This window comes from Numenius arquata, chromosome 9 (assembly GCF_964106895.1).
Source record: "Numenius arquata chromosome 9, bNumArq3.hap1.1, whole genome shotgun sequence".
NCBI lineage: Eukaryota > Metazoa > Chordata > Aves > Charadriiformes > Scolopacidae > Numenius > Numenius arquata.
Window position 1 is genome coordinate 42908431 of NC_133584.1, and position 24093 is coordinate 42932523.

The 24093-nt window shown below is 38.5% G+C and overlaps 1 protein-coding gene across 1 annotated transcript in view; it reads left to right on the plus strand.

The window, feature by feature from the left end:
• Positions 1-24093, plus strand: part of TRAPPC12 (trafficking protein particle complex subunit 12) — a 52166-nt gene that overhangs the window by 22644 nt on the left and 5429 nt on the right. The window contains exons 6-8 of the mRNA XM_074153312.1: positions 6428-6540; positions 12947-13019; positions 16746-16819. Coding sequence (XP_074009413.1) covers positions 6428-6540; positions 12947-13019; positions 16746-16819 — 260 coding nt within the window. The remainder of the gene's footprint in view (positions 1-6427; positions 6541-12946; positions 13020-16745; positions 16820-24093) is intronic.

The following is a 24093-nucleotide window of genomic DNA, read 5'->3' on the forward strand; positions in this document are numbered from 1 at the left end:
ATGTAATATGAAACTTGTCATATGTCTGTTGACTCAGAGACATTGCACTTACTATGAAAACACTCACTCAGAATTTTTCTCTAATACCCACAGAAGGCATTTGAGGCTGTAAAATGGCCTCTGTGTAGGGCAGAGGACTCAAGGTGAAAACAGGGAAGAGAAAAAATGCACAGACTAAAGAAACTGCAGCATATAAAGCACTCCTATTTGTTAATAAATTTGTCAGGAAAACGGAAGGAAAAAAAAAAAAGACTCCAGTCATTGTTATATGCAGTGTTTGTTTTCTCATGTTACCACAAATACTGCTATGCCTGAACTTGCAGTTGCTTCAGTCTTGGCAGTTGCTTGGAAGAGTTCTTCATTCAAGCTCATGTTGACAGTAAAAAAAATATTAAAACCTCTAAATTGGTTTGCCAATTACTTTATTTACAGTACTGTGTACATCTCTCTATTGTTTCTTTAAATTTGCTATCTGTTCTGTTGCTTCAGAGCTACCTTCTACCTATGAGATCAGCTATATGATTTGAATAAATACCACTCAAGTGTTGTGGTTCCAGTTGGCTTTTCAGAGTAGACAGACTTGCAAATAGAAATTATTCTGCAATAATATAGATATTTTAGTTAAGAAATGTATACATAATTTTAAGGGGGTAGAGTGCTGCACTTAATTGTGCTTTCTTTCCCAAAGCTATGTAGTCTCATTGTAGACAGTACAAACTTTTAATAGTATTTTTTAAGTGAGCGAGTAACTCTAAATTCTGCCTCACTACAGTTATCAGTAGGTAAGATTTATGGTGATCCCTTTGGGGTAGCGCAATTGTTGCAGGGGTTTTCTGCATTCTTTCTATTGTGTTTTTCTTGCTTCAGTGCAAATAACTCTACATTACTGACAAAGTATTTTTGAAACCTTTCAAAACCAGATCTTAATTCAGAATATCTGTGTTCTTAGGTCATGTGCACTTAAATTGTGACATATATGAAAACATGCGATTTCAGATAAAATTTTCAAAACATTTTCTTTCCATGGTTGCAAACATCTAGGCTCCTATTTCTTCTTCAGTCTGGAATGAAAGTAATAAACAAAACCTTGGTAACTAGTCTGTTGAATCTGGATTTCTAAGTGTGGTTTTAATTGACAGCCAGTGAGACTAGGGTTCAAAGTTACTACATCATCATTCTTGAAAATCCCCTTATAAATTATGCTGTTGTAGAATTACATAAAAGTGTTTGTGTGCATATAAATGCAAGGATATACATCTTTGTGTGTATACGTATGTATGAAGCAGAATGTCTTTCTGAAACTGGATTTTCTGTATTTCTCTTTTACCCAATGAAGGAAGGGTTTGTTTTGTTGGCTTTTTACTATCATAAGATTCCGCTTTATCCTTTCAGTAAATGATAATTTGCCCTACTGCTGCTTTTTGGTATTTAAGATTTGTTGAATAAGCTGTAGAAGGCAGATCAGAAAGCATTTCTGGTTACTGATTCTGCAGAAGGAATACACGAAGATAAAACGAGTAGCCATTGGAATCCTCGATTTTCTACTCTAAAGGGGCTGCAGATGAGGGCTGCAGTTTAAATTTGATTGGCATGAGGTGATGTTTATGTTATGACAGTTATGAAAATGTGCAGCTGTTCCTAAAGAAATAGAAATTGAAATCTGCGGTCGTAGAAAATTCTACCTGATCTTACTATTTATTCCATCTGTTCCCATGCTTTTGGTATATCCGTTTTCCTTTCAGCTGACCTTTTTTCACTTTTTAGCTTTGTTCTTTTATATGCTGATAATGTATATATGAATTAAATTAATTCATGCCAATGTGACAATCAAAAATAATATTCTTTGAAAAAAAATCTCTATTTAAAAGCAATAGCTAAGAAAAGAATTGTCTTAAAATTAAACCATTTTTCCATTATGAATTTTTTATAGATAAAATTATTATGAAACCCCTAAAGGGGAGCAACAGAGGTCAACTGTAAAACATCAAGCTAGAAGAAGACTTAGTTAAAATAAAATCTCAATACAGTAACTGTAGGGTATTGCCTTTTGTTGAAATCATCTAGGCTTAGTTGACGTGGTTGTGCTGTATAAGGTGGCATTACTTCTTTAGAAATCCAAAGCATGAAGTAGAGAGCAAAATCCATTCTCCTGTGCTCTTAAGTAAACATTTTAATTACAAGATATGCTGCTTATTTTAAATATTTCCTTGACATGTTGCCTTCTTAAATTCAGTGCTGAGTGAAATATAATGGAGGACATGGGTTTCGTTCCAAGTAGTTTTGCAAAAGGCAGCACGTGCCAAAATCCATTTTATTTTATATAAAATTCTCTTATCCCTAGTGAGATAACACAGGAATATATATATGCCCACTTGTAGAGGAACCTATTACAAAGAAATGTGTTACACTGTGTGCCTTAAATATGTGGCCTCACAGTAAGCAAGTAGGTGAAACCTTTCAGAAAATATAATGTCATTCTTAATCTAACAAGTACATGTATTTCTGTTACAGCTTAGTGTTAATATAGTCAATCTTTCTTGTTTTGTTTTTCCCCCAATGTAACTATGTTTATCCAGGCAAGTGTAGGGTTTTTTCCCCTAATGTTGATCTGCTTTTTAATTAAATTTTGTACACTGAATTCTACAACTTGCCTTTCAGACCATCCTAACACTATTATTACTGATCTATTAGAGTCATCAACAAATCATCACTTACCTCTTCCCAACTGTTTTCTTATTAACCTAGACAATGTGAAATGAAAATTACGATGTTTTCTAAAGTCGCAGACACACCTTTTTTAGATCTCATTTCTTTTTCATTTGTCACCATCTTCACCTTAAAATATTAGGGAATACTTTTTTGATCAGGAGGCTCAATTTCTGCATCTTGCAAAAAAGAATGAAAGTTGTGGTTTTGTAGATTTGTGTGCATTTTCTTTTTCTCTCATATTTTTTTATCAACAGGAATGAGCTCTTCCACGCTGTTGTTCTTGCAGCAGGAAACAGCCGAATGATGAGCCTTTGATGCAACATGATATGGTGATGTCATAGGAGAACAGAGCCGTGTCCTGTTGTTTAGACCAAAATTCTTCATGAGCTCAGAGTTAACTCATTTAAATGTTCAAAGTCAGCACTTTCTGTGATTCTCTTATTTTTTGCTTTTTCACCTTTTTATCAGTGAACTGATGTGGCTTTGATGAAGATTCACAGAAGTCATATTATGGTTTGCCTTTGCCTTTTTCATCTCCTGTTCACCCCATGAAGCTGTGCTGGGCTGCATTTCAAGCCCATTATGCTCACAAAGTTCTCATCACCGTGGTGCGCACACAGCTCCTTTGGTAACAACGGTTCATAACCATCCACCCTCTGAAAAGATTTTTAGTAACTTCCTGTTGCTTCTCTCAGGCTCTTTCTTGACATCTTTGTTTCAGACAAATTCAAAGATGTTTGTTCCATTTTCTTAGATAGATTCAGATTTTGGATGCTGGAGACAATGCAGAAATAGGGTACTCTGGGGTGGAGGGGTGTTGTCAGTTTTTACACACCTGTTAACGAGGAATTACAGGATTATTTTGGTGAAGGGTTCTTTTCACATGCATTTTTTTTTTTATTACTGCCACGTATTCCTTCCTGAGACGTGTATGTAAATCGTATGGGCGCTTACTATATAAGTAGCACTCATTGAAAGTTTTATCAAATCTAAAGTAAATTTATGGTCGTTCCTTTTAACCAGAAAATCAGTTTATTAATGTGGGAACTGATTTAGATATTTTATCCATACCTCATATCATCTAACTAAAAAGAAGCGTACTTGGAGACAGGAACATATCTGGGAAAATACACTTAACCAAAAATCTCAGAGTTTCTCTTTTTTAAACAGAGTATTTAAGGAGTGTGTCTGGATGAGTGGCTTGGATAAGTGCTGCAGATTTTTTATGAACAATTTGCTCATCTGATTTGACTTGAAGTTACAAAACACTGTTTACATGGAGTGGTAAGACAGGCTTACCAATGGTAGAAGCTTGTTTCTTTTCTCTTTTGTTTTCCCCAGTTCCCACACCTGTGTGAGAGCGCACATAGTTTTGTGCTTTCTTCCAAAAAAAAAAAAAATCATCTGCTATTCAGAAGGATTACAGGGTAACTGAGGAAGAGGACAGAAACAGTTGGTGTTGCTGACATTTTAAATAAAGTTAGCAGCCTGTTTAATAGCAGTAAGTAACAGAGGTTCACTGGATGGATTTGCTGGATACTTGCAGTTAAGTTTCTTGCAGGACACGAGTTATGCCATGAGTTTCACAAAGAAACAGATGCTAGAGTTTTAGATCTTCCTGCATGAAATACTAATATAAACTAAGGTTCGAAAAGTCATTACACTGACTACCCCTACACCATGGGCCAGCTTCCTCCTGCTTATGTTTGAGACACCCGTCATCACACTTGACGTTTGCTAAGGATCACAGTGGAATGCCTTTTGGTCACATGCTCTGAAGGAAATACGAAGTGGTTGAGAAATAAAACATTAATAAAGTACATTTTGAAGTAATATAGTTCTGAATGCCTATTACAACTGAGGTCTTAGTTGGGATAGGAAATAAATCAGATTCTTATGGAATCTAAGTTGGCCTGGAGTAGCATTCGTCACTCTGACATCCTCTGACACCACTTCTGATGATGAAGATTGGTAATGGGTTTCTCCTTCCCCTTTCATGGATCATAATAGTGTGGCTTCATTCAGCAATATGTAAGATCAATCCTTTACAAAATATGCAATCCCAAGAAATGTTTTACAAAACATTATAAAAATTTTATAAAAATAGATAACGTGAGACATTTCATCTGTGCTCCGTTAAATACTCGTCTATCTGTACGTTAAGCTGTTCTGTTACCAATTCAGATTTTCAGTAAGAGTATTTATTGAGTTGACCTTTTGCTGCATTTTACAAGAGAATGTAATGATACAAACTCTTCAGAGTTGAAAATGCTAGAACACAGTCATTAACCAAAAATGTTGCTAAAACTTTAGATTCCTTTTGTTTTATATCTGAGATTTTCCAAAGCTTTGCTGATGAACAAAAGTTTTCCTCTTTTTACCTTTGCCTCAGAAATCCTGTTGAGCGCAGCGGCAGGTGCATGGTTCATGTATTTACAGTAAATTAAGACTATTCTTAATTCTTTCTCTTCTTTCTCTTTGGAGAAAAGTCTTTTTATCCAAAAGAGCAGTACCAAACTAACTGGTTTTAGGCACTGCTGCTTTTGGCAGGATTGCCGTTGGATGATGGAGTTATAACTTGGCCAGCAGAGGGGTTGTAGAGATGGAACCAGCCACAGGTGACGTTTGCTTCCATAGCTTTGCAGTGCAGGTTCTTAAGTTCATGGTGTGTTTACAAAGGATTTTTTTCTGTGGTGTTCTGGCGCGGAATTTACTCTTAAATTATTTTCGCCTTCTTTTTCATTGTAGTTCACCCCACACACTCTGACTGTGTCTTTACTTGTGTCATGCTAGGTACTAGTCAGGATACAGACATGAAATATTTCCTATCTTTTGTTAGTGATTGAATAACTTTTCACTCTTCTCTTAAGACTTTCAAAGGCAGTTTTGTTTTCTTAGTCTCTATTCCATGTATGATGATGCATGAAACTTGTGTGTACATCTGTTACAGTTAGCATTGGCAAAAGAGTGTTTATGTAGATGTAAGTGGCTTACTCTGAGGCTCATAATTAGTGAGTTTTGTGATTAAAATTTTGTCAACTTTTAAAAAAATGTCTAGAGGCAGTGACTCATTGTATATAGCATTTACCTCTTTGAAATACAGGCCTGTTAAGAACAGTTGCAAAAATCTTTATGAAGAAGCTCTTGAGTCCTGTTTTGGAGAAAAGATGAGGCAAGAGGTGACTTGAGAGGAAAATCCCCTTAGAATATGTCTGAAGTAAGCAAATAAGTTATGTTAAAATATTAGAACTGTGGCACAGTATTTTGCAAGGCCTGTTTCCCTGTTACGTTAGTTCTGATTTGTTTTTAATAGTAGCATTTAGCTTGTGTTCAGAATTATTGTCTGTGTAACAGGGTAGGCAGTTACTTTTTCAGGTAATTTTTCAAGATGTTCAGGTAACCTTTTCAATATGTTGCACACATTACGAGTCCCTACAGCTCCTGAAACTGCCCTTGAAGTCATCCAGGATGCTCATAAACTTAGAGGATTGGGTCATTGGTAAATGTGTGTTTATCTATTTAAAAAATTTTACAATATTACGTGTTATAGCTGAGAAAATGTTTGCTTTTTTCTCATCTTTCACATCGAAGAAAAAGATACGAAGGTAAAATGGACTTTGTGTCATATACACTAGTGAGAAATAGTTTGTCTAATGTAGGCAAATCACAAACTGATCATTATACCGAATACATTTAATAAAATTAATTCTCTTTCTAGGTTCCATGGTTCCTTTCTCTATGCGGATTTTACATGCTGAACTTCCTCAGTACCTAGGTAATCCTCAGGAATCACTTGACAGACTGCATAGTATGAAGATAATCTGCGCCAAGGTAACAGCTTCTCTATGCACTAACATTTCTTAATGTTTAAGAAATACATTTTATTGTACTTAGACCATTGAGTTTCAATGATGATATTTTTTTACTCCATCTTGATACAAGTAAGGAACTCAATAACAGAAGAAATTAAGTGCTTCCATTTTAGGATACATCCTTCTCTCCTCTGTTGTAGCTCTGACCAAAATGAGTAGAACAGAGGGCACCGTGGTTCTGCATAGTTCTTGCTTTTGTACTTTTACCAGACAAGACTCGGAGAACAGTGAGCAGATGTGTTTAAGGGCAAGTAGGAGAGCTTTCTTCCCTCACTCAGCTGTGTCCAGCTATCTCAAAACGCAGTTGTTAGTGATCTTGATCCTTCAAAAATAGTCTTGATCCTTCAGAAATAGTCTGAGTAGCTGCTTTTGGAAACAACAGTCATTTGGGAATATAAATACAACCTGCTGAGTTTGGGTGGTTTTGTTTTGTTCTGTCAAGTGCTATAATACAAAATTATGGCCTAAATTGTAACATGAGATTTGTGGGTGCTGAAATTGGAGTGATGGTGTTGTGACCACTAACCTTATTCACTAAACCCAATAATCATTCATCCTTAAAGGTTTTTACAGAAATCTTTCCTGGGTAGTCTAATGCAACAGTGCCTATGAATGTTACAGTGTGGTAAATTCTAGAAGAAATGCAGCATTATTGTTTTATCTGCGACACTTGAAATTTCAAAACTGTATGTAAGATAAATACATGTGATTAACTTTTATTTTCAGTATTACATGGAAGGTTCCTGTATTTACTCCTAAAAATAATGTGGATAACAGAAGTGAAGGCATTTGATAATTGCCAGTTGTGTACTATAATGGCCTTATGTATATAAAATCAGCTTGCTTCTAGCACAGTACTGACTAGGATGACCAAATCTTTACAGTAAAAAAACCCTAGGTTTTGTATTATGAGGGAAACAGGTGAAAGGTTTAGGTAATAAAAGATGAATGTGGCATTTCTTACAGAGTTGGAAAGAATTGATTTGGAAGCAGTTGAGAGATCTATCCAATTTGGCCAAGAAGTGCTACTTTTTAGCACTTCATGAATGCTGTTACCTGTTCATGACCATCTCATCTAATAGTATTGCTGGCAGGCTGTTCTCTCCAGCCTTTTCCTTCATAAACAGTCATCTTCAATTTGAAGTAATTTTTTTCTTCTTGGAAATGTCATACCCCTCTGTTGCAGGATTTCACAGTGCTTCTACTGATATTTGCCTACCCCAGTCTACAGCAGAACAGCTGTTTCACATCTTGTTTTTATGCGATCTGATATTAAGTGCTGCGTTGTCTCCACTCAGTCATGAAGGTGTCACTAGATTCCAAAAACTTAACTGGCTTCTAAGTTCCTTTATCTTGTAACAGAGGGAGAAAATGGTATGAATGTGAGCAAGGAAGTGACTGCTGAGCGGGCTGTTCATCAGTCATCTGGCTTGATTTTTGAAAAGACCGTATCTCAGTTACAGTGTGACCAGCCATGATTCTCCACAAGATTATCAGTCAATAGAGGAATGAAAGAAAAGGAAGTTTACTCCCCTCCTCTTTCTTTACAAGACCTTAAAGTCTTCTGCAACCTTGAGGTGGCTCTGCCGGTGCTCTTTTCCTTGAAGTGCATATCCTTAGAGCATACCCCAGTGTACCAAGGAAGCTTTCAAACTATAATACAAGATTTTGTTTGAACATGAACTAGGCTGATTATTTGTTTAAATAAGGGAAACTCGATATGCTGGAGAAGCTGAAGTAGAAATAAAGGAGATTTACAAATTAATATATACATATTTCCCTGCCTGTTAAGTTCTTCAAGAACAGATCTGCTTACTCATGTTTTCATTCATCAACTTATGGTGGCCTAGGTCACTATGAATTCTGTGTGATCCCTCGTGCCCTTGGGGAAAGCTTCTTTGAGGCTGGCTCTACAGCTTCCACATGCTCTTTTGAGGAGTCCCCTGTTCTCCGCACTTGCTGTTGGTTGCAGATTGCCTCTCTTTCTCTCTGCCTTCCTGTGTCTGAGCTTGCAAAGTTTCTCCTGGGTTGGCGTGTTCAGTTGTGGGCAGAAAGAGAACGATCTCCCTTTGCCTCTGACAGCTTCCACTAGAGCCAGGATACAGTAGCCAGGACAAGCCATTGTCTGTGCTGCTGGATGCTCCTTTTAAAATACAGTACACAGAAAACTACAAACGAGAAAATAAAACATTCCATCCTTCACAAGGGACTATTTCTGATTAGTTATTCCAGACACCTCATTGCAGATTACTTCATTTGTTTGCATTCAATGAAGTACCTTGTCTTTTGGAGCAATTCAAAGACAACTGTAGAAACAAGATTGTGTGGAAAAGGACAGCTTGTAAAGATAAATATGTTTTTAAAAGACAGTTGTAAATTGGTGATAATTTAACTATTTGAAGTCAGGGTTGGCTGACAATTGTTTATATATGTGTTTTGATTTCTGTATAGAATGCTGTTAGTTGAATAATCTCGATCTCACCTGGAATGTTCAAGAATAAAGTGCATAATACTTATGAAAACCCATGGCATAACCAAGAAAATAACATAAAGGATGTATGCTCATTAGTCTTAATAGTTGTATATGACACTTGGGAACCATTTGGGTTATAACAGAATTAATTGGGGAGCTTTCAACGAAAAGCCTCTAGTGTTTTATTTCCCTGTTTTAAAAAGTGGAAAAATAATCTTTGGTCATCCGTATTTACAGAAGGGCGTACGAATAGTCATTATGTAAATGAGATGATCTTGGAGTCATAAAAGCTAGAAGAGAGAAAAGACCTATTAGCTCACCTAGTCTGTCTCTGCAATGCAAGGTTGTTTTCTAGTTTTTAATGAGGCAGCCTATGGAGCTGAGGCCACATCCCCTGGGAGGCTATTCCAGGCTAATGCTAATGCATTCTTACCATAAGAAAATTTGTCTTCCTATTTTGTTTCTCTTCCTTAATGTAATTGTGTTATTTCTATCTGATACCTCTTTTTAACCTGCTAAATTCCCTCTTGCTTTTTGTTGTACACGTTCTACAGGCACTTGTCAACTGTGGATTAGCCATTCGGCTTCAAGATCTAACCATATTTACTTTGTCACTGTTTTGGTAACTTGGTCTCTTCAGTCCCCATCTGCTTCCATATTTCTGGTACCTGAAGCAGGATTGGAGGTTGAGTGCAAAAGCATAGTTTTTATTTTCCTTGTATTGACAGTAAAGTTTTTACGTTTTCCAGTATTCCTGCAAATTTGTCCTGAAGATTTGGTCGGATGTTTTACATCTCTGCCTATAGGTGCAACATTGGGGAAAGAAATAATCTGTAATGCCAAATGCCTATTACAGCTTGGGGGAGGAATCCAGTGAAATTATTACTGTTTCTGTGTTACTGGTCTTCCCAGCCAGCCTCAATGACTTCCCATTAATTACTTCAAGAAGTTGTTGCCTTTATAGGTCTGCCTTAAAATAAATGCTCACCAAACAGCCAAGCAGTAAGAATAACAATAGGAATTTAAATCACAAAAGAGTTTGTTCTTTTCAAGTATTCCTTTAAAAATATAGGTGTGATCACTTTAGTGCTAATGCCACTGAGAACAAGCTGATTAAACTCCTCCCTTGTTTGTACCCAAGCTTCTGGGAGAGCTCCTGGAAATACACACATCTCAGAGCGTAGCCTATTTTACGTTTTAACCCTAATCTTCCAAGTGGCAGAGCTGCACTGGGCTCTTCTACCAGGTGGATGAAGCAGTGGCAAGTGGGTTAACAGTCTCGCTTCCTAAACTAGCCTCTGCGAAACTTTTCAAAAATACTTTGTGCTGTTTGTCCATCAGCTTCTCCCTCTGTAGTTCCACCGCTCTCCTTCATGAGTAGTTCTGCTCCTCCTTGGCCCTTCCAAACACACTTTTCATATCTCCTGGTCTTCTGTTTTCCTTCCAAATTGATGACCTTTTCAGTTTCTTTGCTACTGATTGTTTTTGCTTTGGTGATGCACATAGGTTAGTAGTTAACAGTATACAAGCAATTGATAGGGAATGAAATGGAAGAATCAGTGAAATAATACTAGCCAGTAAAACTAATGAGTGTGTATTTATCATTACTCAAAACAAGAAAAAGCATAGGTAATACATAAAACTGATGTTCATTGTAGATGGTAGAAGTGTTCAATCATATTTCTCTTTGTATTGCAAACCAGAATGTTTAGAGCTATCCCACGTGATAGTGCTAGAATAAGCTTTTTACCATCTGTTGAAAAGTGGGATGAAGGGATTTCCTAAAATTAAGTATTTCATGTCAGCTAACCCAGATGGCTTACACTGAAGAACTACCTGAATCATTATTAAATTATTAATTATTATTAAACAAGTCTCGGAAAACTGAGGAAATACCCAAATATTGAAGGATGCGGATGATTTTCCTACACTTAAGAAGGGCAAAAGGAGATAGACCTAGGGAATAAACCAATTAGCCTCAAATCAGCACTAAGTTTGTTTTAGTTACGTTGAGCTTGAGGTGGTGGCTAGGTATCTCCAAGTAATGTCACAGAACAGTTAATATAGTACTCTAATATCTATTTTTTTTCCTTTTTGATAATGTTAGTGGGCACGTTTTCAGAGAAGGGCCATTGTCTTTTTGAAAAAGACAGCATGTCTCGTTGATGAAGGCACCTTGTTACGTTTAGACCATTTCAAGAGTAAGACCTTGGAGCCTTATTGAGGATGAGAAGTGGTCACTAGATGTTTTTCAGGAGAAGAGGAAGATTGTGGGTTTTAGACTGGACAGAAAATAGACCATAAAGTGGATTGTGGGAGATGAGTGGAATCTTTTTTTCTCTGACGGGGTGCCTCGTTATACACTAGGCATTTAACGCTTAAATGTGGTGCTTTGATTTCTAAGTGATTTCTAAGTGGCTACACTGCTTTTGACAGTGGGACTGAGATTCAGTCTCACAGACGTGCCACTGCGACCTCATAAACTGCTGCCTATCAGCTAAGCTGCAGCATCTACTGACGTATGCTCCTAGACTCTCAGAATTTGAGGTAAGGCAACTTAGCCTAGTCCTCTGTGAACAAGGTTTACTCTAAATCATATTACCTTGTATTTGTCACAGGCTAACACTTCGTATCGGGAAAACTACTCTGGCTCAGCTGGCATGCAGTAACTGCTGTCGTTTCATCATATGTCTCTCCTTGCTCTGAAGTTCCTTGCAGCAAAATTTATGGCACCTAACTTCAAGCTTTCACTCTAGTCTGTGAAAAGAGCTTGGCATCTCTTAAGACAATTCCTTCCACCTTATGATGTCTAAAATAGGTGGCATGAACTTGCTCCCTGGAGGTACTGATTGGCTGTAGGAGGCACCAACACGCTGCCTGAGGCCACATTAATTCTACCTGTCTTTGCTTTGGAGGTTTTCCTGTGTTGTTTTTAAGGGTTTTCTTACAAAGCACTGAGCACAACTGGAACACTTTGCTGGTGTAGGAAAAAAGAAACCTACTACTTAACAGTGAGAGAAGCTGAGAGCTCTGTGTTCGGAAGTGCACTTGGTCCTCGGAAGAGGAAGCACCTTGTGTTTCCCTAATTGGCTAACCACAGAGGCTGATTAAAGAGCAAGTGGCCTTAATGGTTTTTTGAAGGAAATCTCAAGCTTTGTTCTACAACCAAAGTTATAAATCTCTAATGGCAAAAATGGGGTGATCTGTGGGATGGGAATCGGAAAACAAGTTCAGAGAAACTGTAATGGGATCAGAAAAAGGAAAGTTGACTTGCATTTCAAATGGGATCCTGCATATATATTGTAAAAGTGCTTAAGATACAAGCTTCATTAAGTATACATTTTCATTCTTCTAATAATACAACGTTTCATTCACATAACAGTTAACATGATTTGAAAATCTATAATAAATAGAAGGAAGCAATAAAACCCAAACTTTGACAAGGAAATTGCAGGAACAACTAAGAGGAATATTTCATTAAGGACAAAAGGCTGAAACCAGAGCCCATGCTTGGGGAGGAGGAGGGAGTTAGGAGGCAGTGGCTTTTTATGAAAAATCAGTTTGACTTTCTTCATGATCATCAACATTCATTCTCTGGTGAAACATATTTCATGTTTTGCTTAACAAAATGTGCATGTCCCTAGAGTGTGCTGACATTTAATGTTCTGTAAGTATCATAAACCTGAACTCTAACATCCTTCTACCATACAATGGCTTTATTCCTTTGTGCAATTGATCTAGCTATAGTAATAATCAGTAATTTTGAACTGTACCTCGGTGAAACATTCCTGCCTGAATTGGTTTACGTGTAGACTGTCAATTGTAGATAACTTGCATTTATTATACAGCGCTGTTTAAACTCATGTTGGTTACTTTAAAAAATTTACTACAGATATTAGAAAATTTGGAGCAAGGCTTAGCTGAAGATGGAAGTATGACTAACATTACACAGGAGAACAGACAAGGTAGGTATTCTTTAAACATTTTTTTCACAGGCAGTGTGTTTTTATCGCTTGCCTAAGTATGCCAGAAGTTTTCACAAGAGTGCCCCTGAGTTGTTAAAACAGTATTTTTGTAATCTCATAGCCTGCTCAGCCTCCAAAATGATACACCTTGTACTTCTATTTGCTGGAATTAATTTCACAGTTTTGCCCTTGATCAAACTGATGTACTAAATCAATTTTTTTTCCTGCTTAGAAGAAACAAAGAACATGGCTGCTGTCCTTCAGTGATGAATATATGTGTGTCATGGCTAGATGGATGTTTCATCTTAAGCCTTGGGTGACTTGCTCCTCTCTGTCCTCGTGTCTGAAATCCACTGAAATTCTTTAGATTGAACTGCCATCATACAAGGGCTACACTGGCCTAGGATGTGGCTACACAGATGGCTGATTCTCACTGTAGCTGCGTGGTACTTAGACTCCTGAAATACCTAAGTCACTTTGTAGAATAAGATTTAGATTATATTAATCTACATCGTCATTTTCACGATTTTATATGCAGTTATGTTTTTTCCTGTTGCTTCCCTCTTAGTTGTTTAACTTCAATAGTATAAGATAGATTACTGCATAAAGAAGGGTCATCAGGACAAGTCAGTTGTCCAAGCATTTTTTTGGGTGTTTTTTTTGACAGAATTTATACTAATGAGGTCATTTGAGTGCACTTAAGAGTTGGACAAGAGGTGGCATTTGGGGCATTGTTATGGATTATATGAACCACTCGTGGTGCCAAGCAAGTTAAAAACATCATACTGAGAAAACAAAAACCTTTCAGATTCAGCTAATAGTTTAAGGAAATCTTAGCAGCTTCCTTCTAGGATGGTAACATTCACCTAGAGCCTGTGGGAAGTAAAAGTCTGCCTCTGAGACAGGAAGAGGCCGAGTAGAGTTAAAACATTATTATAAACAATTCCCTAAAACAATGTCTGCATGGAAAGATGAAGATCTGTCTGAATTCTTCTGCCTGATATTCAAATTGAGTGGAGGTAAAGCAATGTGTTACTGTACTGTACCATCTAGATACGTCCTGAAACAGTGAACGCACATGTAAGTGGCGTATATCATAGAGGCATTTGCAAATATAGTGGAATACATTTACTCCTCTTCTCAAAAGGGTTAAGAAAAAGAGAAATCATCTGATACTGATGATTTGTCCACAGCGCTCCAGGAGTTTCTGTTCTTCTCTCCTTGTAACTACTGTTCTTCTTGCCTCTGTTCTCCTACCTACTTTTCCCTGTTAGCCCCTTTCTACCTTCATTTTTGTCCTTATTATCCTCACATTCTTTTCCTTTTTACCCCTTTAAAACCAAGGCACTGATCCTCCTTTAAGGTACAAGGACTTGTTCCTAGCTGTGTCATAATCCTGCGTCCTGCAGTCTGTTTCACTCCTGAGTTTCTGGCTTCTTGCTTTTCCTCTCTGCTGCTGCTGCTTTAGAGCTGAGATGAGCTCAGGAGGAGGCGTAGTTAGAAAAGCAGCAGCTACTAGTTACCAAGGGACAAGGCTGCTGAAAATTTGGAGAGATCTTCGTATGGCTGCTGTGCAGCTGCCTGTAGGCTTAAGACTGCCAAAAAGCCCGTGGGACCTTTGCAGAGAGTGTTGACTGCTATTGTCGGTGGAGGTCAGCCAGGTCTGCTCCCTGTCTGCTTCTTCCCTGCATTTGGAGCTCCAGGAGGCTGATAATGGCTTTGGTTTTTTTCATGTGAGACTCGCTGAAGCAAACCTTATTAACTTTATGTGAAGACAGCTTTAATTCATTATAGGGATTATGCTTAGCATGTAATTTCCTTATTGCTGGTGTAAGAAGGTGCCACACCAATCGATTTATTGTGTACATCTCCTCTAGTCTGGAACATAGCGCCAGGTTTTTCAACAGGCAGAGAGAGTTAGCATTGCAGCACTTGCCTGGTAACGCATTCTGTAAGATCCCAATTTTGTGACTTCTCAGTGCACAGAGCTGCTATTGAAATGAATGGCAGTGTGGAGTATGGAGCCCTTGATAAATAACAAGGAAAAACAAATGCTTGGAGCGGAAGCATGGCTGTGTGGACCTGCAGAGCGGGTGTCAGGCATTTCAGTAGCATACAATGATCAACTGTTGGGTTTTCAGTTTTGTTTACTGCTTTGCAGGTTTTCTTTAACCCTAACCCTTTTCTGTCAATGCTAAGAAGCCTCATCCCACGGGGCTACGGCATTTCCAGATCAGGTTGCTGTTCAGTTCATAGCACAGACTGGAGACACCGGGTCTGTCTGCTTTGCAGTCCTTTTTGAGAACCGTGGCTGGTGCTATTGCACTGTTAACAGGAAACCTAGATACCTCCACTGCAGGAATCAGCATCTAATTTGTCACCTAAGTCCTAAAAAGCTGAATGTGGTTACCAAACTATGAGGACATGCAAAAAGGAAAGATTGACATAACTGAAATAATGAAGGAGAGTTACTTAATTATGTCGAGGTTTTACAGACACCCACAAGGAGAGAAGAATAGAAATGTAGCATAAAATACTTGCTCATGGTTTACAGCATCCTCTCCATTAATAGCAGTAGGGATATGCAGTCAAGGGGGAATTTCTAAAACAAAAGGTAGGAGTAATGAATGGTTTTAAGGTACAGTGGGTTCAGTCCTGGGTCCCACATTACGCTCCTCTTGACAAAGATAATTTGGAGATATTCATAGGTTGGGTTTTTTTGTTTTGTTGTTGGAGAGGATTGAAGGAGTTTTTTCTTTTTTAGGAAGGGGAGTAGACAATTCACCAAGCTCTCTTCTTGTTTGTAATGGCATTTATGTGTGCTGAAAGAATTATCTGTGTGACCTGCCATGCTTTCATCAGAGACTTCATTATTGATACAAATGAGTGGTCTCAGTTATCACAATCTCACTGAAATAGCCTCTTCTCCCTTTCCTCCCCCCCTTTCAAATCATTACAGTGACCTTGACAGCTGATTGACTGAGATACATTTATTTTCCCAATGTACTAAATTAATACTCCTAATGTTTATTTTTGAGGATTAGAGGAATATTTCTAGCATTGATCTATGGTACTGTAACACAGGAGAAAATAAGGATGTATGTGAACCATTCTCTTACAACATCAGGAGCCTGTCTGCAAAGCAAGAGAGAGAAATCTGCTGCTGCAGCTTTTAATGCCTGCAAGCTCCCGGAGCATGGGGAAAGCAGACAGGCTTGGCAGATTTTTTCCAGCATATCTCCAAGCCAGAGGCAAGCATGAACAGTCTCAGACTCAAGCAGTTCTCACCCTGCATGTTTTGGCTCTGAAATGACATTTTAGCTATGTTTGAGTTTATCACATTTAATGCTGTAGATTACATGTTTTTAAACTGATGCTCGTTATCACTTGAATCTTTTTATGCACCTTTTGTTCTGATAATGGAAAAATGTGTGGCTTCTTTTAAGGTTTAATATTTGGCCTGAGCTCCAAGCTGAGCGGCTGTCAATTGCTCTGCCTCGTGCATCATGTATGGTCCCCAGAGCCGCTTGAGCGATTCCCTCAGAGAGATGCAGAATTTTCCATCTGACAATGCCGCGTGGCTGAGAATTAAAAATTCTAGGCTAAAACCCAGTGGTGTTAATGAGGGGGATCTTTCAAAATCGTAATTCATAGAACCAATAATTGATGGCAAGAAAGAACCTCTAATTTATTTGTGCGAATTCACAAGCTGCTCTTTCTTTGCAGCCTCTGTTCAGCTGTGGAGGTCACGTCTGGGCCGGGTGATGTACTCCATGGCAAACTGTCTGCTAATGATGAAGGTACGTGGGTGGCAGCAACTGCAGAGGTACCGTATATTCCAGAATAGAATGTCAGAGAAAGTGCAAGAGAATTACTGGTGCATAGATAAGGGAAGACTACCTGACTGTACACGGAGGTTTTGCTTAGTGAAGAATTAATTAGACTTAATAACGTCTTATTTAATAGATAACCATTTGCAGTAATGTTCTTTGGGAACATATCTGTACTTACTTCTTCCCAAATCATCCTGGAGAACATGCAATAACAATACAGAATTTGCATTTTTAAATTGAATTTTTCAAACACTTAACTAAATGCTGTAATTAAAAGCAATTATGTGCTCTGTCTTTTTCAAACTGTGCGCTAGGAATGTTGCTCTGTTTGTGAGCAGTAATAATGCTGTAGCCTTTGTATACGATGAAGATCCAGAACATCTAAATACATCCTCCCTTGTCAACTTACCTCAATTGTAAGATACCTTCTTTCAAGTTTAAATCCTCACTAGTAGGTAGGGGCGGAAGAGAAAGGAATAAAAGCAAAAGTAACTAGTTTCCACTGTTGCGATTTTTCCCCTTGATTCCTCCTAACTTTTTTACCAATCCTACTCCATTTGGTGCAACAACTCTCAGCTTCTCCTTGTATTCAGGAAGTAGAAATAAAGGTGCTTCTGCCGTTCACCTCACGGTCAGGGGACTGGGGATATCGCCATTCTTGCAGCAAACTGCTGTTATCCTGAGCTTAACTGCACTTCACAAATCAATTAGCAGCAACAGCCTCGGAGCAGAGCTGTCAGCAGTATAATCTTCAGGGGCCAAGATTTTCACTCCTTGCTCCCTGCTCTTTGGTTGCCCAAGGACATGCCAAACCTGACCCTCTGATATTTACTAAGCTACTTCCCAAACGGGGCTTCATTATTCATATTACAATACCTCAAAAAGCATGCATTTTTTAGATAAGATGGTTATCCAAATACTGCTTGATGTGAATTGGAATATCCTTTTTAAGAGAATTATGGAAAACAGAAATTTCTATTCAAGATGATACTGTGATCAGAGCTTTTCTGTCTTGAATAGAAATAATTGTCCATTAAGCTACGAGGTATTTTTAAGAATTACTAATCATTTGTGTTTGAAGTAGTTACTTGACATGGGTTCACTTTTTAAGGAACTTTCTTTTTCAAAAAGCGAGTGGAGGAAAGCACAAGTTGCCATCCCAAAAAAAGTACAATATAGAAATAGGAAAATGCTGGTAATGTATTTTTTCAGGAAGTTAACTCACAGTCAAAAGTGAAGTTGTTTTTAACACTCTCAGTGTTTTTCTTCTCATGTACACACAAATCCATGTGTATGCACGGTTCTCACCTTTCTTCTGCTTTGGTCCTTATAGTGCTATTTTCTTCTAGTAATAGAAATATATTTGTGAATACCAAGTATCACCTTTTTGGAAACGGTACTGCAGAAATGCTGCAGCTCAGATTCTTCTTAAGACCAATTGTATTTAGGGCCTGTCTCACAGCTGTTAAATTAAAAATTTATGGTTCCACGATAACTTCCAGATTACCCACAACTGCATGTTCATGCATAATTGCTTCCATCTCAAATTTGCATTTCAGTGCATTTTTTCAAACATAGTCGTGCTGCAGTTAAAATCAGAGTAGTAAATGAAGTTAATTTTTCTGCTTATGTGACAGATCCTCTGTGAGAGAATTATATTGGTTATTTATAAATTTAATAATTTTTAAGACCATTCTAACAGGCAGCAATGCTAGAATCATCATCTCCACCTTCTAGAGTATTCAGTATGAAACTATATCTTCCAATAATTTTAAACACACTTTTGTTAATTCTCTTATGAACAAATATATGAATTGAAAAGAGTTCCACATATTTATAATTTTTTTGCTGTTGTGTAATACACATTAAAAACTGCACTTGTTTTTATTCAAGTATTTCAAGTGTATGTAATTTTTAAAAAAAAACACAACTGATTTCATTCTCCAAGTCAGTGCCATCTATTGCCATCTAGTGAACATCTACGATATTGCAATATGGTCATGTTTCATTCCCAAGTACTATTAAGTGAATGGAATAGCTTATGCTATTAGTAGATTAATAATAATCATTTATTAAAGTAAAATTATATGACATTGGTAAAAAAAGAAAAATTTATTATCATATTCTTACTAACCTCTTTCTATGGCCAAAAAACTTCAGTAGTATTTAATAGGGAACAATCTTGTCACGATTGACTCTTGAAAATAAGAAAAAAGACTTTGATTACATGTTGGACCTATAACTATTTAAATCTATTTCAGTTATTCTCACCTCTAATTAGGTTTATTTCATGTCATCTCTCTTCTGCATTACTTATCTTACTCAAGGAATTCTGTTTACGTAGTAGAATGATTTTTGTCTTTTTAAATATGGCCTCAGTTGCACAGCTAAACATCTCATTAAATTCTTCAGATGGAGGGATATATTATTTTGGTGCAAAATAGTGAGTGAGGTGCAAAGAAGTGATTTGCCCAGACGTGTGCAGGAAACCTACAGTGGAACAGGAGATGAACCACACGTCCCCTTTACCATGGGACCATCTTCCCTGGGTACTGAACTCGACCTGCTGTTTCCCTTTATCCATGTGACCGATGATCCTGTTCAGTAGCACTCTAAGGCAGTCTTACTATATGGTCTTCTCCTGTTCATCCCCTCTTCTTTGTACAGCCTTTCTTAAATGTATTCTGGCTTCCTTCCGTGCACCACTATTGGACTTAAGCAAGTGAAAAAAACCAAAGAAATGCCGGATCTCAGTCATACCAACTGAATCGGCTTTTCCCGTTTCATGTGAACAAGGGGCAACGTAAGGGAGGAGGTGGAAATACAGCAGGAAGGGAAGGGGAGACAGCGTAACATGTCACTACAGACTTCCATTTACAAGAGCTGTGGGTGTAAGTCACTATGAAAGCATACCCTGAATATAGCAGCATGAGGAAATATCAATTTAAAATGCAACTGATGGTGTGCGTTGCTTCATTTCAACAATCTAATTGCAAAACATCAGTCATTTTACTAAATCACCATGGAAGTGCCTTGAAAACTTTCTAAGTTCTTTTCATCTGAGCTAAAATTGTTTTTGACGTTCTCTTACCAGACTTTTACCTCTCTGAGGAATAAACACTTAAGTGGTTTCCATATATATTATAAATGCACTCTAATTAAAGGCACATTTTGCACTTTTTAGATTTCTTTCAGTGTTGTCTTAGCTTTTGTAGAACTCGCCCTTCATAAAAACAAAAGCATTAGAATTTATTTTAATTTGGGTCTAGTACAATTAAAACTGTACAAAGGAGGAGGTAACAGCTTGTACTAATGACGCAAGGGACTGATGCCTAAGGACTTTGATTCCTTGATGATTTAAAGGAGAAAGGCTGCGTGAATCATTGTCTTTTGCCCAACTGTGCTGCAGTGCTGCTCTTCGGGTTCCTGACACTGTGAATCTCTGCTTTTGTGACCCTTCCACAGGTGCACTAGATAGAGAGGAAAGATGAGTTATCCCTGTCCTCTCTTCCCAAAATACAGTATTTATGAACTATGCACTTTTATATAACTAAAGCTGATTTTTAGTCTAGGGTTTATTGAACCTACTCTCAGCATTCTACACATCATGGTCTTATATGCTTATTTCTAATAGTTCATAATAAAGATTTTAAGTACTTAAAATATTATCGGTGGTGAGGGAAACATGAAGATGTATAATGCATATAATGCAAGGGAAATGCAGTTATACTGCAGTGCATCAAAGGAAAAACAAATCCCACTTGCCATTTTTGTGCAGGTAGATCCGACGGCTTACTAGAACTATTTTGGATGAGTATGTTAATGTTGGCTCCAAATTTTCATAATAAAAGAGATACTGAATTATAAAACAACAGGCCAACTCTCACTCATATCCTGAATTGTGTAACTTCAGTCCTCCTTTGGGGATTTTTTTATGAAGGTGTGGAAAATCTGAAGGCTCACAATCTTTCGAAGTTAAAGACCATGACAATACATCAGCCCCACCTTTTAGTCTTAAGATTACAAGCTGTAGTTATTGGGTTTTTTACTGGCAGTACCGAATATGTCTTACTCCGCGCAACCACAGTTTGTATCAACCACAACTTCGCTCCTTTGGGAGGGTGTCTATTTATTATTCTCATAATTTTTGATGTCAGATTAGCAAAGCTGCAAATGAAAACAAAGTCTTTAGTAAATGAGAGCAAATCTCATCTACTTCACAATATGCTCTTTCAGAAGGAACTGTCAGACAGGATGCTTTTATAACTTACCGTGGAATAGTATCATTCTGTATCACATGTTAGGATACTCTAGAAATCTACTGCTGCTTCCATCATAGCATGGGGGAAGAGTAAATGCAAATAAAACTCACTGTGGGATCCTGGAGTAACTACAAAATGAGATTGTATTTAGAAGTGAGCCTGGATACTGTGATAATGTTTTACAGTTTCATCCTGGGGCCATCCTTGCCTGTGCTTAGAGGTTGCTTTGGACATATATAACCTAGTGTCCTGTCATCTCCTGCAAGAAATGGGTCCCATTCCTGTGATCGGTACTGCAAGGCATGGGGTAGATAAGCACAGGTGCTCTGTGCTGTGCTGTTGTATGGAAACAGGGTGCCATATCCACCAATACGGTGCATAGACTCCTAATGCTTCACCTCTACTCTCACGTTTTGGGAGGTGTGAATGTTGACGTACTCCTAGTTATAATGCATATGCTGATGTACAGTGACTTGATCACAGAATCACAGAATGGAAGGACTGGAAGGGACCTCTGGAGATCATCTCATCCAGCCCCCCCTGCCAAAGCAGGTTCACCCAGAGCAGGTTGGACAGGAACGCATCCAGGAGGGTTTTGAATATCTCCAGAGAAGGAGACTCTACAGCCTCTCTGGGCAGCCTGTTTCAGTGCTCTGTCACCCTCGAAGTAAAGTTTTTCCTCATGTTGGGATGGAATTTCCCGTGTTCCAGCTTGTGCCCACTGCCCCTTGTCCTGTCGCTGGGCACCACTGAAAATAGTCTGGCCCCATCCTTTTGACATATGCCCTTTAGATATTTATAATTGATAGGGAATGCAAAAGGAGAAGAGGGCTTGTTTGCCTGACGCGGTCAAGACCATGAAGCCACTGCAGCATGGGCCTCCAAGACTTGGCTGCTTGTTCCTACCAAGGCTGGCTGGTGCCTACACTCGGGAGCCTGTGGTGTCATAGTTGTGCAAACAGTGCCCCCTCGTGCAGCTGCTTCTGGCCGAGACGAAATTTCCTGCAGTCAGTTCGTGGTAAGCTGTAACCTAAGCTGACAGAAGCACTTTTCTATCAGCTTAACTGCAGGATCTCCTGGGATTTGTTTCTACATCAGTTTGGGGATGTGACTGTAAAGCCCCCATCCCTCGTGGTGTAGTCTAAGCCTGAGAGCGTGCGTGAGCCTGAGAGCGTGCGTGAGCCTGAGCGCTGGGTAAGGGGCAGCTTCACACCACAGAATGGAAGACACAGAACACAAAAGCTAAAATTTGATGTAATAAAATTATTTCTCCAGTGAGCACATTTTAGGCTCAAAGGGATATATTTTTGTGTATATGGCCTATTGTCTTTGCTCTGAACTCTTTCCATTACAACTAATAAGCATGAACATGGCATGGCACACTAGATTTTGAATAAACTCTAAATGTTAATAATTAACTATTCAGAATTAATTCTTATACCCACAATATACAAGTATACCAGGTCCTGCAGAGTGCCTCCTGGGCTGTTTAAGTCAGTCTCTACTGTTACAGGACGTGTAATTTCTCTCATATACAGATCAGACTCCACAGACTTCTCTTGATTTTTTTTGTGTGTATGAAACAATTAGTACGTTCCAAATGGTGACCTGGTGCATGGGTCAAGTAGGGTTCAATCCTTTTAAGTGTGACCTCGGGAAAATAAATTCATTACACCTGGGGCACATTGCTGCCTCAGATGAAGCAGCAGATGAAGAATAAGTGCCTTTACCAGTAGCTGTGATCACATTAGAGACAAGTTAAATGAGCGCTATAATTTGACCAAGAAAAATGGTAGGGTAGAGAGTATCCCAAGACGTCTGTGCAGTTTTGAAAGATTATTCTTTGATGTCTTTTGCTTCCTAACACCCACTACAAATTCTTGTATTAAGTTGAAGGGCAGTTCTGTCAGGAAGCACCGAATCAGTAGAGCACAGGGAGACCTCTGTCTTTGCATATGCCTGGCTTTTATAACCAAATGCAGGTTTTCTCTGCTTTTGCTCTGGATTGCTCCAAGATGCTGTAGCTGGGGCTCGTGCAGTCCTGTGCCCCGTGTCCTCCAGTCATCGTGGAGCACCTGCAGAGTTTCTCATGTACCCCTGCCAAAGACCAAGTAGCCAGGCTCTAAAAGTCATTTACTGCCCAGATCATTGAATTACTGCAGTTTAACCATGAAACAGCTGGGCTGCGGTAACCGGTCACACGGGCATTTCTTTCCTGGGGGAAACTGGACCATGGTGGTGTTTTATCCGTTACTGATCATTATCTGGAGGGTAAGGTGGCACTGCATCTTGAGCAGGCAGATCTCAGAGCTGCCACTTGCCAGCACAGTCTTTCTGCAGGCGTGTGTGGGGGTGTCACTTGCAAAGCTTCCTGGAGTTCCAAACCAGCCCACCCCTCACTTAGTTTTAGCCCAAATCAGTTTTCTATTTAGATTACCTGCTCATTTTCCTTTTACACGGTATGGTAGAAGGGAACAAGAGTTTGAGTGCAGGGATAGAAAAGGTCTTATTTCCCTTGGCAGCAGTGCCAGTCATCTGAAAATGTGCATGAATTGCAGCTTCTGTCACATTCTACTGTTCCCAAGAGCGCATGCACAAGCAGTTCCCAAAGCTTTGGAACAGTTTGTTAAACCATGCAAATCACACATATATGTGAAACAGGAGACGCTTCTCAAGTGTGTATACCCAGTCACCCCAGTCTGATGATTGACTTTCATCCTAAATCATAATCTAAGATGAAGAATAAATATTTAGATTTTTTTATTCTTAGCATTTAGCTATGAAAAGGATATGATCCAGTTGGGAAAAAAAAAGGAAAAAAAAAAAAGGAAGATCCCCTGTGTTTGCAGTTCCAGTATAATTGAGAAAAGACCAATGGAGTCCAGTTACTTGTGCCTACGGTGATAGACAAATTCTGTCCCACTGACAAGTTGCAATTACTTTAATTCGGTTTGACTATGCCTATAAAAAGAAGGCAAC